At 59.8% G+C, this 15010-nt stretch overlaps 1 protein-coding gene across 4 annotated transcripts; it reads right to left on the bottom strand.

Moving 5' to 3' along the window:
* Nucleotides 1-903: 903 nt before the first annotated feature.
* On the bottom strand, nucleotides 904-14718 carry PPP1R13L (protein phosphatase 1 regulatory subunit 13 like). 4 transcript variants are annotated; one of them, XM_051989390.1, is made up of 13 exons: nucleotides 14622-14718; nucleotides 9181-9261; nucleotides 8951-9099; nucleotides 6693-7203; nucleotides 6414-6515; nucleotides 6220-6317; nucleotides 5601-6045; nucleotides 4643-5130; nucleotides 2345-2476; nucleotides 2125-2258; nucleotides 1855-2021; nucleotides 1562-1761; nucleotides 904-1411 (listed from the first exon to the last, which is right to left on the bottom strand). In XM_051989390.1, exons 2-13 carry the CDS (start codon nucleotides 9236-9238, stop codon nucleotides 1373-1375), a joined length of 2523 nt encoding a protein of 840 aa, XP_051845350.1. In that variant the 5' UTR covers nucleotides 9239-9261; nucleotides 14622-14718; the 3' UTR covers nucleotides 904-1372. The 4 variants fall into 4 exon arrangements, with proteins under 4 accessions (XP_051845350.1, XP_051845351.1, XP_051845352.1 ...); XM_051989391.1 differs by lacking the exon at nucleotides 14622-14718 and adding an exon at nucleotides 13362-13474; XM_051989392.1 differs by lacking the exon at nucleotides 14622-14718 and adding an exon at nucleotides 13308-13467.
* Nucleotides 14719-15010: the final 292 nt, after the last annotated feature.

The following is a 15010-nucleotide window of genomic DNA, read 5'->3' as shown; positions in this document are numbered from 1 at the left end:
AATGGCGCAGCTCATTTGGCTCTTCCCGCCCTTTCCTGCCTCCTCTAGCCGCCCCCTCCCTCCAGGTTTGGCTCCACGAGCCAGGGACCAAATGGGCCGGAAAGGGGTTTCTGGGAAGGGCAGAGCCAAAAAAGAAGCCGCTGTGGCTCTTTCCAACAGAGGTGCTCTCCACCAGCCCTGGGAGGGAGAGCGCCATTCCCGCACAGGGAGGCCTGTGGGGACAAGTGGGGACCACCACAGCATCCGAACCTTTTTTGTTGTTTTTTTTTCCGTTTTTGGTGATTTGTGTGTGTGTGCGGCCTGATAATTGTGGGAGTATTTATTAAAAAATCACATTTGTGTTTCACCTATATTGGTTCCTCGCTGTCTGGGGGAAGGGGGGAGAAAAATTGTGGAACACGGGATTTCGGGGCGAATGCTGGGAGCTCTTTGCGCATGTCTGAAAATGAAAGGCTATGAGGTCAGCGTGCGCTGCCGGGGTGGCGCGTCAGGGCTGGGACTAGAAGCCGGTCCTCCTGCCTCCGGCTGGCACCGCCAGGGGAGCCTGGGACCCAGCGCCCTGCCTCCGCTCTCTAACTTCAGGGGGAGTCTCTCCCAACACAAGCAGCCGGGTTTGGGCCCGGCTCTGGTTCCCTCCCAGAGGCGCCATCTCGTCTCCCTCGCGGGCTCTCGCCGAAGCCGGTGTTTGCGGCTCCCTCCCTCTGGGAGTCTCCCCACCCACCCCACCCCCGGGCCCAGGAGCAGCCACGGGCCCGCCCCGAGAAACCCCTCCGCGCAGCAGCTCCGCGTCCCCCAGGGCCCCCCTGGGCTGGAGGGAGACAGGGAGACCAGTGGGAAGGAGCAGGCGGACCAGAGGGAGGGGGATGCCGGGAGAGGGTCCGCAGGCACCAGGAGGGCAGGAGCTTTCATTAGAAAGTAGGTTTATTTTTCCTATTTAATTACAAACAACTCGTTCAAGACTTGAGGCACTTGGCTTGGGGGGACTGAGGGAGCAGGTTTATGGTGCCCCAGCCCCCAGGCTGCTGGTGAGGAGGGGAGGGAGGACAGCATAGGTCAGAGTTCATTCGAGGCTGGTGCCGTGTGCATGGGGGAGGGAACCTTTACTTGGGGGGTCGAGGGGGCTGGGGAAGCTGGGGCGGAGCTGATTGACCTGGCGCAGCCCTGTCAGCCCCGTGCTGGTGCTGGTGCTCTGGGCGTGTGGCTGGAGGCTGAGGGGGACGGAGGTCTCGGGGCCGGATCTGGGGAGCCCCTTCCCCTCTCAAAGGCAGGATCCAAATTCGTCCCCCTCCCCGGGCCACTGGCAGGAAGCGGGGAGAAACCCCGCCTCGCTCCTCATCTCAGCATCGGTTCCTCCTGGCACGTGGTCGGGGTCCTAAACCTTGCCGCGCTGGGGCTTCACTCTGGGGAACAGCTGGAAGACAAAGGCCCCGTGAGCCCCGAGCCCCTTCCCTGTGCGGACCGGCCTCTGCGGGGAATGTCTCCTCCCCCAAGAACCTCCCGGGCCGCTGCCCAACGAGGAGCCCCGCATTGATCCCCCCGGGCAGCCCCCGCCGCTTCTCACCCCAAAGTAGTTCCTGGGCACGTATCCCTCCTGGCCCCGCAGGGTCGCCCACCACCAGTCGGTCTCCTCGGGGCCGTCGCGGCGCAGGACAGTCACGGGCTCGCCCTCCCGGAAGGAGAGCTCGTCCCCGAACTCGGAGCTGTAGTCCCAGAGCGCGTAGACGGCGCCTCCGTGCAAGTGGCCCATGCTCTGCTCGGCCTCTGAGGCACAGAGCCCGAGTCAGGGTGAGGAGGAGGGCGGGGCCCCGCTACATCAGCCCCCCAGGACACGTCCCGCCCCTGCCCGCCCCTCACCTGCCAGGTAGGTGGCGCAGTCCGCGTAGCCCTCCCGGTAGGGGTCGCACTTCTCGATGGCCATGGCGCCGTCGCTCAGAGTTGTGGCAAAGATGGCGGCCCCGTGCTGCACCAGGGCCGTGCAGATGGCCGTGTCATTGCAGGAGGCCGCGCAGTGTAAGGGCGTCCTGCGAAGGGGCAGGGGGTGACCGTGGGGGCCGGGACCGCCGAGCTCCCCACCCCCACCGTGTCCCAACCCCCGGGGGGCTCCGCGACCCCGCCCTGTCTCACCAGCCGTGGCTGTCCGGGGAGTTAACGTTGGCCCCGGTCCCAATGAGGAAGTCCACGATGGCGTAGTTGGCGCCGCAGATGGCGTTGTGCAAGGCCGTGATGCCCTCCTCGTTGGGCTGGCTGGGGTCATTTATCTGCAGGGCGGGGAGAACAAGGGCCCGGTCAGCCTTGGCAGAGCCCCCGGGGCCCAGCGGCAGCCCCCCACCGGCCGGCCCCTCACCTCCTTCACCGCCTGCTGCACCACGTCCAGCTCTCCGGTCAGGGCCGCGTCCAGCAGCAACACCAGGGGGTTCAGGCGGGCCCGGCGAGCCTTGCGGGGGGAGCCCCCCTTCCGGAGCACCGAGCGCATCTCCTGGGGGCAAAGGAAGCCGTGTCAAAAGCGGCCCCGGGCGCCCCTCCACCACCCGCTGGGAGAAATGCCCCCTCCCCCTTCGGGGCCTGAGCTTGAAGCCCAGCTCTGCCCCTTTCCGCTCTCTGGGGTCAGGGACTACAACCGGGCAGCTTGTAAGGGCCCTTCCAGCTCCGAGAGACCAGGATTCTGGGAGTGCGGTTCTAAGGTTCAATAAGGGTCGCGACACCCCCAGTGGTAGAATGGTTCTAAGTTCTAGCTCGCCAGGGTTCTAGGGTGGTCCTGAGAGTCTGTTCCCAAGAATCCATGGGGGAAAGGAGCCAGAGGGCCAACATTCTAGGATGACTCCATGACTCCAAGACTCAGCAACGGTTCTAAGGTTATTTAGTATCTAGAGTCTTGATTCCCAAAGTCTTGAGAATAATTCTAAGCTGATGTAAGTCTAAGAGTCTATGATGGTTTTAAGAATCAGGAGAATCAGGATTCTGTGGTTCTACACAATAGGATAGTTCTAAGCTCCTATGGTCCCAAGAATCCATGGTTGTAAAGAGCCAGAGTGCCCAAATTCTATGATGATGTCAAAATACCACGATTCCAAAATTCAGCAATGGTTCTAAGGTTCCTCTATGCTTCCAAAAGCCTCAGATGTTCCACAATTCCACAATGGTTCTCAAAATCTTTCCCAATTCCAACACTTGAAGATAATTCTGATGATGTTCAATTCTAAGAGTTTATGATACTTCTAAGCTTCTGTGTTCTAAGTTCTAGACACCACAAAAGTTCTGATTCATTTGTTCTAGATTCTATTGATCCAAATGCTATAGCTAAGCTAACATTCTGGGATGACTAAGAATTTTTGATATCTTTAAATTCTAGATTCTGCCAGCTTTTCAAAATGCTTTTCTTACTCTAACAATCTGCTGGATCGGGGTTCTATTTAATGGGCCAGAACTCTGGAGAAGTTCTTACAACAAGGTGTTAACTCAGAGGAATTGCTAAGGCAATGGTTGTCTAGTTTAGCATGTGCTGTTCTCTAGTTGTCTAGTTTAGCATGTGCTGTTTTCTAGTTCAGTACAGGTACTTAGTACTTGATGTAGTTCTACATAATTCACACCTACAATGATATAATTATAACAGAACATAAAAGAGCCAACAAGGACTGGAGAAGGGACATTAGCTCCATCTCCCGCCACCGTGGTGGCCGGTCTGTCCTCCCACTTCCCCCACTGAGATTAAGGCCCGTCAGGGCTTCCAGAAAGCCAGGTCCAAGGCAAGGAGACAATAAAGAACTTTATCCCTGGCTATTCTCCTGGTGATTACTCTGCTGAAAAGAAGGCTGGTACAGAGACCTCCAGAGAACTAGCCAGAACACTACATTCTATGGTTCTAGGTTCCACGATACTTCTATGAGTCTATGAAAGCTCTGAAAATGTCCCATGACCGAGTTTCTTCAGTAGGACTATGAAAGTTCTACGGTTTTATGGTTCTTGTATCTATGTTACCCATGTTCTAGATTCTGTTGTCATTCTAAAGTGCTAGGATAGTTCTAAGAATCTATTGGATCTGGGAGTCTATGATTCTTGAATCTGTGAGGAGTCGAAGAAGGTCTTTGATAACTCTATAATTCTACAGTTTTAGATTTTAGGTTAGCTCTAAGATTCTGTGATTATTCTAACACCATATTAGCTTTCAGAACCTACGGCTCAAGATTCTGCAGTTCCAGATACTATGGCAATTCTGAGGCTCAGCGGTAGTTCTAAGAGTCCACAACGGTGCTGTATTCCATTGCTCTGGATGTCATGGTAGCACAAAGATCCAGTGATGCTTCCGAGATTACCAAAAGCTCCAAATCTATGGATCTAGACTCTAGCATTATCTTTAAATTATATTATGGTTCTAAGAACCTAGGATTCTATGGTTCTAGATTCCACAGTTCTAGAGTCCTATCAAGATTCTAAGCGTGTTTTGTGGCTCTGAGACTTTTGATTCTAGATGCCATGGTAGCCCTGTGGATCTGTGGTTCTTGTATGTTATGCTGGCTCTAAGATGTCATGTTCCACAATGGTTCTAAGATTCTGTGGTTCAGAATAAAGACAAAGAGAGGAGGGGCTTGACCCGGGAGGAAGGAGGAAGGAGGAAGAAGGGGAACGGAAGCTCTCCATTACTCACTGTGCTCTGAGGGGGCGGGGGGTCAGGCAGGCTCGGGGCCAGGGTGGGAGCCGGGGGGGCTGGGGCAGGGGGCCCCGCCCTTGTGTCAGAGCCCTCGGTGATGGAAGGCAGCTCAGGTTCAGGCCCACCGGGCCCGCCGCCACCATCGCGGGGAGGCCCGCTGCCGCCGCTGCCGCCGCCGTGCCGGTGGAACAGGCGGTTGATGATTTGCTGGTACTGTTTCTTGTGCGTGGGGGGCAGGACGGGGCCGGGGCTCTGCTCCATAGAGCCTCGGCGTTTCAGGGGCCGGGGTATCTCTGCCAGCACGCGGGCCACCTCCTCCAGCTCGGGCACCGTCTGCGCCTCCGGGGGCAGCGCCGGCTGTAGCCGCGTGGGACTCAGCGGCCGAGGCACGGCCCCCTCCTCGGTCTCCACGACCTCCAGTGCCGGGGCCAGCAGCCCCTCCAGCTCTGGCTCGGGCTCGGGCTCTTCAGGGGGCTTTGGGGGACCTAGGAAGAGAGCAGAAGAGCAGCAGTCATGATGGGGACTCCCCCTTCTGCTCATTCCCAGTCCTGATTTTGCAGCGCTCCATAATCCTGCGGTTCCCCGAGTCCCTTCTCCTTGCCCTGGCTCCTGCCCAAGTGCTGAGACCGACCTGCCCGAGATCTTGGGCGTCTGTGCCCAATCTGAGCCCCCTCCGCCCCCACCCCGGCCCCTCTGCGCCGGAGACACGCTTGCATTTGGAGCTTGAAAAACGGGGACTTGGGAGAATAGAGAAAAGCTTCCTGTGGCTCATGAGTGGGAGCTGTGGGGGGATGGGGCGGGGACACAATTTCATCTCCCTCGAAAGAGGGGGCCGGAGGTGACTCTGGTCACTTGGCAGATAATGGGCCCTTTCACTCAGAACTTTAAACCGGAGGAGGAGGGAAGCGCAATGTCTTCTCCTCCCTGCCTCCGGGAACCCCAATTTCCCACTCACCTTCGCCTCCGAGAGGCCGGGCAGGTGACACAAGCTGAGTGGCTGGAGGCTGGGCTGGGGTCTGTGGGGCTGGGACTGGGCTCTGAGGGGCTAGGAGGGGGCTCTGTGGGGCTGGGCCTGGGACTTGGGGGCTCAGCTTGGGGAGGGGAGCCCGTGTGATGATGGGCGAGCCTGGAGGCCCGGCTTTGGCTGCCCCATACTCCCAGAAGGCATTCTGCAACTTGAATATCATGGAGAGGGGGATGGGGCGCTGGCGGGGGGCCCCGCGGGCCTGGGGGGTGGTCGGGGGCATGGCGATGCGGCTGGCCGGCTGCCAGCTTCGAGGAAGGGTGCCAGGGACTCCCGAGCCCAGAGAGCGACGATATCCCCCAACTTCTGTCCGCCGGTCACTGGCCAGCGGAGAGACTTTGTAATTCCGGGGCAGAGTGGAGCTGGTGAGACCGTCCTGAAGGGGGGGCAGAGAGACAAGGTGACTTCCCACTTCTCACTTCTCCTCTCTGGGTCTCAGAGTCCTCATTTGTTCGATGAGACCCCTAAGAACCCTTCCCGCCCCCAATGTGCCTGGGTCTTGTGCTCTTTATGGACAGGAAGCCTCGGCCTGGAAACGCGGCCCCCTCACCTTGCCTGGACCACCCAAGCCGTCTAAACTGCTCTCCCGCCAGGGTAACAGCTGCAAGGAGGGGGAGGACGGACGAAGGCCCCCGAAGACGTCCAGACCTGTGGGGGAAGGAATAGGATTACGGACCGAACAGAGGAGGGGGGCCCCACCGCCGCCGAGCGCTTTCCTCGCTCCCCCTCCCCGGCCCAGCTCACGATCATAGCTGGAGCTCTGCGACGATGGCTTCTTCTCATAGGCCACGTCCAAGTCTGACTCGTTCCAGCTCTTAGGGGGACGCCGGCGGAGGGTCAGGTCATCTGCAGGGGGCAGGGGAGTTTGATCCATGTCCCACAAGATTCTACGCCCTCCCTATGATGCTCCGTCCATCCTGCAGGAGTCCTCCCCGGGGCCCGGCTCCTCCTTGCACCATAACCACCCAAGGCGCCTGTGCCCGCCTTACAGCCCCTCCCAAGCTGCCTCCTCCAGTCTCTCACCTTGTGCCCGGAGTGGCGCGAAAGCACTGCCCCCAACACCTGGGGGAGGACTCCCGAAGAGAGTGGAGCCCTCGAAAGTGGCAGGAAGGCCCAAGCGGGGCGAAGGTCCCCGGTGGTCAGGAAAGAAAGCCTGAGCGCCGTCCCCCCGAGGGGAGCCAGCCCGTCCCCCCGTGATGAAGTCGTATTGTGGAGGGGGCCCCGTGGGACGGAGGGGGCCAGAGCCAGGCCGAGGGGACGGGGCCCGGCCCAGTGAGCTAACCACAGCTTCGTAGGTCATAGTTTTGGGCCGCGGGGAGGGGGCCCGTTCCAGTGGCGAGTATGACTCTGGAGACAGGTAGAGGGGGGTGCGGGGGGAGGCTGGGCGCCCTTTGGGGGACAGGGGGCTATATGGGAGCAAGACAGGGGAGTTCTCCGAGCGGACATAGGTAGCATCCCCACTGTCCGCCACCTTCCGGGGCGAAGAGGTACGGCTAAAATGGTCAGGAGTGGGACTGGAGCTGTATCTGGTCATCTGGAGGGAAGGAAGGAGGAGAAATACCCAGTCAGTGGGAGGAAGTATGAGTGGGTTCGGGAGGAAGGGGCCAGAGTCTTGGGGGGAGACCCAAAGAAAGAAAACCGAAGGACTATGGGAAGAACATATTCTGTAATCTATTATTAAATAGCTGCTTAGTGGATTCAGAAAAGGAAGGCTGTTCCTCCAGCCGGATGAACCTTTCCCCCCCCCCAAGTACAGGATTAGTAGACTGGCATATCGGGAGGAGGGGAGGGGGGGGACTATAAACATAAGCAGACCCAGCATCTGACAGTGTCTCGTGCCATTCTTGTGGCACAGATAAGAGAGGTGAGGGCTTGATCCCTCCAAGCTGGGGGCAGAGGCGGGGCCAGTTCCATGGCCAGCCTCTAAAAGGGGTCATTCCCAACAACTCAGAAGGCAGGCGGTCCCCAGCCAGTGCCCCCTTGTTTCACACCCAGCGACTTAAAGAAGGACAAAAATGTTTGTTGAATTTAACAGCTGACAAAAAGCTGGGGAGTCCAGATAATACGTTGGGCGACACAGTCGAGAGCAAAAGCCTCTTGTCTGGCTCTGGCGAAGGGTCAAATCTCATTAGCGTCTGGGTAAATGTCAATTCTTGGTACTTGGGCAAAGACGGAATATGGCAAGTACAAGAAGGGGAAGGTGTGGTCAGCCCATAGCTTAAAATAGCACGGGGAGATGCGTAAAGCGGCCGAGACGGAGTCATCCTTTAATAAGCACTTGCCAGTGCCAGGCTTGGTTTTTTAATGGACTTGTTAATATGGGTCAACTGAGTCCCAGGCAGCCCCCGAGCCAATGGGACCATAGGCTAGAGCATCTCCAGGGCCGAAAAGCCGATCCTGCCGAGCTCTGCCCCGACTGGTGGCCCGGTGGATAGAGCTCTGGCCCGAGTTAGGAAAGTCACACCCAGCCTTGGACACTTCCCAGCCAGGTGGTCCCAGGCCAATTGCTTCATCCCGTCAGTCTGAGTTTCCCTCAACTGAGCAGGGAGGGAGATGAGAAACTACTCCAGTGTCTTTGCTAGGAAAAGCCCAAAGGGGATCATGGGCAGTCCCAGGGACGGGAACAGCAGAGTTCTGACTGCCCCCCAGCAGGAGGACTGTGTGCAACGGGGGCGTTTTGTGAAGAGCAGGGATAAAGCCCCACGGAGAGCAACCAGAAGGCTGAAGGGGGATGAGATGGGCTTCTGGAGCTGGAGGCTGGGGAGAGGGGAGGCTGGGGAGGGGGAGACTGGGGAGAGGGGAGGCTGGGGAGAGGGGAGGCTGGGGAGGGGGAGGCTGGGGAGAGGGAGAGGGGAAGGTTGGGGAGAGGGGAAGGCTGGGGAGGGGGAGGCTGGGGAGAGGGGAGGCTGGGGAGAGGGGGGGCTGGGGAGAGGGGAAGGCTGGGGAGAGGGGAAGGCTGGGGAGAGGGGAAGGCTGGGGAGGGGGAGGCTGGGGAGGGGGAGGCTGGGGAGAGGGGGGGCTGGGGAGAGGGGAGGCTGGGGAGAGGGGAAGGCTGGGGAGAGGGGAGGCTGGGGAGAGGGGAGGCTGGGGAGAGGGGAGGCTGGAGAGAGGGGAGACTGGGCGGAGCTGGGAGCTGGGGAGAGGGGAGGCTGGGGAGAGGGGAGGCTGGAGAGAGGGGAGACTGGGCGGAGCTGGGAGCTGGGGAGAGGGGGAGGTTGGGGAGGGGGAGGCTGTTCGGGCCCTGCCTGGGGGAAGGGAATGAGGCCGCGGGAGGGGCTCACCCTGGCCGAAGCGCTGGCCTGTGGGGGAGGGGTGGCGGGGGCCGGCGAGTCGGACCAAAGCGACTCCAGCTGCTTCGTCAGCTCGTCCACCTTGGCCGCCGCGGTGTCCAGCTCCATCTGCTTCAGGTCGATGTGCTTCATGGCCAAGGCTGTGGGGAGGGCGGGAGTGAGGCTCCAGGGAGCCCCGCCCCCGTCCGGAGCAGCCCCGCCCCCCCAGAGCCCTCCCTCACATTGGAAGTTCAGGTCCAGAAGCTCCCGCGCGGCGCTCTCAAAGGCCTCGCTGTCCATGGTGCCCGGGCTGGGGGGCGCGCCTGCGGGAAGGAGAAAGGCCGCTGAGCCCCGGCTGCCCCGCGCGGGGAGGGGCTCTAGGGGCCGGGAAGCAGGATCTCCCGGGGCCAGGAGGCAGATAATGACAGGGGACTCCCCGTCCCTCGGCCCCAGCACCAGCCCCCGAGGCTCGCGGGGTTATTAGTAGCCTCATTTTACTGAGGAGGAAGTCGAGGCCCCGTCCCACAACGGAGTCTCTTAGGGTCCCAGCTCTGGAACTGGACGGGACCTCGGAGGGAGTCCGATGTCAGGGGCAAGATTCGAACCCAGGACCCCGCCCCGGAGGCTAGATCCCGGGCCGCAGGGAGCGGGCTCCAGGCTGACTCTGAGCCGCAGAGACTGGGTCCGGGGCCCAGCGGAGCTCCTCAGCAGAGCGGGCTCGGAGAGGCTCTCGAGAGTTGGGGGCTAAGACTCCGGGGCGGGGGGAGGGGGGTTCAGAGGGAATGGAGGATTTAGGACTGAGAGGGGGCACGGAGGGAAGGCGTGGAGAAGGCTGGGCGGAGGCAAGGGCGTAGTGGCTGGAGATTAGAACCGGTTGGGCTAAGGCAGCCCCTCGGGTCAGCCGGCCCCGCCCCCTGCAGGGCGGGGGCGGGGCCGGGACAGGAGGTGTCTTCCTGCGGCCCACGCAGCCGCCTCGGGGAGGAGCCACCGCCTCGGCACTTCGGAACCCCGGCTGGGGCGGAGGGGGCCCCACCCTGACCGCGGGAGGGAGGGGCGGGACTCTGGGCAGGCGGTCAACCTGTTCTGATCCTCCTGGCAGACGGGAGGGAGCGTGAGAAAAGACGCTCTAAGGTGTGAGCCAAAGAACATCCTCCCCACGCTCGCTCCCTCGTGGGCTCTATGGGGCGGGGCGGGGGTGGGGTGCCTCCGTCTGGGAGCCCTCCTAGCTTCGGCGTTCCGCCGTCCGGGTTCCAAGAATCGAATCCCCCAAATCCTCGTGTCAGCCCCGGGGCTGTATGAGGGACGGACGGCAAAGGGCGCGGAAAGCCGAGTACCGGAACCCCAACATCTGGCCCAGCTGGAACAGGAGAGCCAGAAGCTGCCCGCTCCGGCTCCCCGCCTTTCCCGGCAGGGCTGGGGGGCTAGAGGAGGGCAGAGTGGCCCTTTCCTCCCACACGCGTCCCGGTGGATGGAAGAGGGAGGCACTGTGGGCTTGGAAGGGGATGGGATGCAGCCAGCCTCCCACCCGCCCAGCCGGTGAGCTCAGGCCTCTGGTATGTGGCAGGCCAGTCCCAGCAAGTCCTTTTCCTCCCCCAGGGAAGAGCAGGTGAGGCGGGGGAGGCGCCCAGCCAGGTCCTGTCCTCCCCGGATTGCACCCTGCCACCCTCCCTGCCAGATCAGACACAACTCACTCCCAAACGCTTCCCCGTCATCCTTGCTCCAGATGTCAGAAGGGGGACCCGGAAGGGGCACCCAAACCAACTGCCTTTAACTTTGGGAGCAAGGGGCAGGCTCCTTTCCCTTCCCCCACCCACAATGCCAGGGGCAGGAAATCTGTTTTAGCCCCGGCTCTACCCCAAACTGGCTCTATAACCTTGAGACGGACCCTTTCTACAAGCCCAAGTTCCTCCCTCTGGAAAAGATGGACTGATCCGATGGCCTTGAAGGTTCTAGGACTAATAGTTAATGTTCTAAGTTCCCGCTTGCCTCTAAGATTTTATGTGTTACCATTCTATGAGTCACAGCTCCTTCTAGCTGGAACACCTTCTATCCTCCTATGTTCAAACTCCCAGCTGGGATGTGTTCTAACCCTTTTCCAGCTCAGACATGTTCTAATATCCTGTGTTCTAAACTCTGTTCCAGTTGGGACATATCTTGTGTCATAAAATTCCTTCCAGCTGGAACACGTTCAAACATCCAGTGCACCAAACTTCCAGCTGGGACACGTTCTAACTTCCTTACAACTAGGACATGTTCTAAGATCCTGTGTTCTAAGCTTCCTTCCAGCTAGGGCATGTTCTAACACCCTACGTTCTAAACCCTTCATGAGCATATGTTCCAACACCTTTCCAACAAGGGCATGTTCTAACAGCCACTATACCAAACTCCCAGTTGGGGCATGTTCTGACTCCCCCACACAGTTGTTCTAATGACCGAAATTCTAAGCTTCCTTCCAGCTGGGACATGTTCTATGTTCTCCTTCCTAAGTTCAAAAGTCCCTTTCAGCTTGGACACATCCTAACATCCTAGTGGGATGGGTTCTAACTTCTTTCCAACTGGGACACGTTCTAATACTCGGTGTACTAAGCTTACTTCCAGAAGGGACTTGCTCTAAAATATGTTCTAAGTCTCCTTCCAGCAGGGACATGTTCTAACATATGATGCACTAAGCTCGCTTCCAGAGAGAAAATGTTCTAACATTCTATGTTCTAAGCTGCCAACTAGCTTATTCTTGATCCAATGGCCCTTTAGGTCGAACACTCCATTTCAGGGGGTTCCTTTCAGCTCTGATATTTTGGCTTAAAAAAATTCTCTGAACTGTTCCTTTCCCTAGACCTCAGTTCTTTTAGCCCCTCTCCAAGAGGAAAAGTTTGAGGAGAGTGGGGTGCCTAGAACCCCAAGTTGTTCAGTGTCACAGAGTAAAAGAGAGAGCCACAAGGTGAGGGAGAGAAAGGGACTAAACTCAAAGCAAACTGTTCTGGTGTCATAGGGTTGGGAAGGGACTGGAGAAAGGAACCCTAGTCTTGAAGAACCTCCAATATAAGAACTAGACAGGATCTTGCCTCCCCTCCCCATTTCCAAATCTGTGCTCACAACTACCCAAGCTAGGGGGGGTTGGGGGGGGGAGGTGGGGAAGAGAGAGATCACAGCAAGGGAAGGAAAACTCCAGGGTCACAACTTTTTCCTCGGGGATCCCAGTTTTCCCTCCTCCCAGTCCCAACTTAGCTTAGGTGATCTCCAACTCCCACAATTCAGAAGAGTCAGTCTAAGGGAAACCAGTGGTCCTGACTGGCTCCTTCCTAGAGCCTGCTCTGGGGTCCACCACTGGTTCCCACTGGACTGGGACAAGCAGCAGAGGGGGGAGGCCTCGGTCCTACACAGCTCAGCAAGGACAGAGCCTTCCAGAATGCTTCCAGAATTAGATGCTGACCTCTTATCTTTCTCTGGTGCTGCCCTAGAGGCTGGAGGGTGGGAGGACCGGGGGACTGAGAGACAAATGGCAGGTTTTGAGCCTGGATGCCGTGAGGATTGTCTCCAGATCAGGTAAGCTCAGGGGACCCCAGGAACTAGAAGAAACTGGCTACCGCCACCCAACACTCCATGTTCCTGCCTCCAGGAAACACAATATAGACGTCAAGAGCCAGGGGTCCTTTCCCTCCTGGAGCCTCAGTTTCCCCCTCTGTAAAGTAGCAAGGTTATACTAAATGATCTCTAGCCCTGGCATTCTATGTTGTGCCGGCCTGTGTCCCCACCTGAAACCCCCTATTCCTAACCCACCCTTTGGAGAACCTATTTTTAGCTCTTAATCTTCTTCTGGGTCTCAGTTTCCTAAGCTGTAAAATAAGGCCTAGGTCTAGGCGACCCTCAAGCTTCCCCAGCCCCGAATCTTATTATCGGCAGAGCTGCCAAGCACTGATCTCTGCGATATCCCCCTCCCCTGACCTCCCTTCGCACAAACTCGAGCCAGAGAATGGGGGAAAGCGCATGAAAGCTTGTGCTGCGTGAGGAGAAGGGGATTAGAGCGGAAAGTCTGAGAGCCTCCTCTGAGGCTGGGGTGGGGAAAGCCTAGCAGTGGGACACCCGGAGCTCCCTCCCCTCCCTTCCCCCACCAGCGTTCTTCCCCCAAATCCTCTTTCTGGCTAGGTTCCGTCATTTCGTGCCCACCAGGGGGCCCTTGGAAAAGTCGAGGAGGACCGGACGGATGGCTTTCTCTGGAGGGTCTGCCCTCCCTTTCCTGAAGCCCCAGACCCCTCCCTCCCCAGATTCCCCCCCCCCAGCAATCTGGGGAATGACCTCATTTTCTACCCCACCCCCCCAATTCCACCAGGTGCCCCGGGCTACTTTTACCGCCCCCCCCCTCCCCGCCCACCCCTCACTGGAGAACCAGCGGAGGGGTCCCAGGCGTCCGGCCCGGCCGACTCACTGCGCCTTCAACCGGGGCTGCCTCTGAGTCTCCCGGGCGGATCCGGGCAGGTCCCGGGGCTTCCTGGCGCCGGGGAACAGGTTTTACAGTTCAGTGTGACACAGGTTGGAGGGAGAGGGAGGGAGAGAAGGCGGGCGGAGGAGGAGAGAAGTTTGAGGGGGCGGAGATGGGGGGGGGGTCTGCTGCGATGCATCTTGGGACTTGTAGTTCCCCAAGGGTCCAGTCTAGTCCCGCGCCCCGCTGGCTTTCGTCCCGAAGACCCTAGCACTTTCCCCACTTTTCCCTCCGTCCTGAGCAGAGATCGGAGTTGGAACCCAGAGGGACGCAGCAATCTGGCTGAGGTCTTGAACCCATTACTAGCTGGGCGACTTCTCTGGGCGAGGATTTCCGAAGCCCCAAATTGCGGGGGGCGTGGGGGGTGGGGCAGACTCCGGTCCCGCTACCGATTTGGAATAGGATTTAGGAAGGAAGACTCCCACCCCGGACCACAGCTTCCGCGGCTAGAAAAAGGGGGCTTGGGAGCACGTCTCCAAGCACGCACTTTGGGGAGTGGCCCGAGGCTGGGGGCGGGGAAGACCGGCATCCCCGAGACTACAAAGGCCGGGATCCCCCGCGCAGGGCGCCCCAGCTCGGGGTAACCTGGGGGTTGTAGTCGAGTCCAAAGTGAGCCCGCCCAGGCACCCAGGCATTTAGAGCTCTGGGAGATGGGGGAGGGAGAGACGCAGGAAGCCGCCCCGTCGGGCCGCCCGCTGCGGGTGGCTTAGGAATATAGGTCCGGAGACGGGACGTGGCCATCCCCGGGTCACCCAGGGAGGCAGGGAGACCGGAGGCTGACGCACCGCCCAGGAATGCGGCCCCGCCGCCCGACCCGTCGATCTGTCCACCTCTCGAGGCCCCAACGAGGAAACCCCGTGGGCGAGAGGACAACGTTTCTCTCCTATGGCCCTGCCCACCACTCCCCAAACCTGGCATCCGAACTCCCAGTCCGGGCCCCGCCCCTTCGGGCTGCGCTTCCTCACCTCCAAGGGGGCAGCCCCCACCCCGTATCTTCCCCCCCCCTCCCCCGTCCGCCCCCATCGCCCCCGACCTACAGTGTCTCTCGCCGGGCCCAGAATCCACGTCCGAACGGTAATGACGCTTTGAGATCCTGGAGCCCAAACCGAGCCCATCCCCCACGTTGTCACCGCGTCCTGGGTCCCAGGGTCCCACTCGGCCCAGGCAGCCGAGCTCCGGATTCGAATCCCGCCTCTTGACACTTACCGAGTTCCTTCTGTCTGTGAGTCGCTTTCCTCGCCCGTAAGAAGAGAAGGTGGCGTAGACGGTAAAGGTTCTAAGGCTCTAAATCCGAGGCTCTAGAGCACGGAGACCCCCAATCCCTCTGCCTGCTCCCCCGGCCTGGCGCCCTGGCATTGCTAGCTGTTCAGGGCTGGGAGCCCCGACGCCTGGCTCCCTCCCAGGCGGGCTCGGAAGCGCGAGGGATTCTGGACCGAGGGAATCCCAAGAAGCACTAAGCGGCCTTCTCCCCGATCCCGGCCCAGCCCAGCTCAGACCCCAGACCCCGGCACCCCGGACTAGCTCTGGCCCCGGCTCCGCCCCCTCGTCTGCCCCTTTAAACCCTCCGAGCCCTACACACCTAGCTCCTCCCAGCC

Source organism: Antechinus flavipes, chromosome 3, assembly GCF_016432865.1.
Source record: "Antechinus flavipes isolate AdamAnt ecotype Samford, QLD, Australia chromosome 3, AdamAnt_v2, whole genome shotgun sequence".
Lineage (NCBI taxonomy): Eukaryota > Metazoa > Chordata > Mammalia > Dasyuromorphia > Dasyuridae > Antechinus > Antechinus flavipes.
This window is presented reverse-complemented; position numbering and strand designations above follow the sequence as displayed.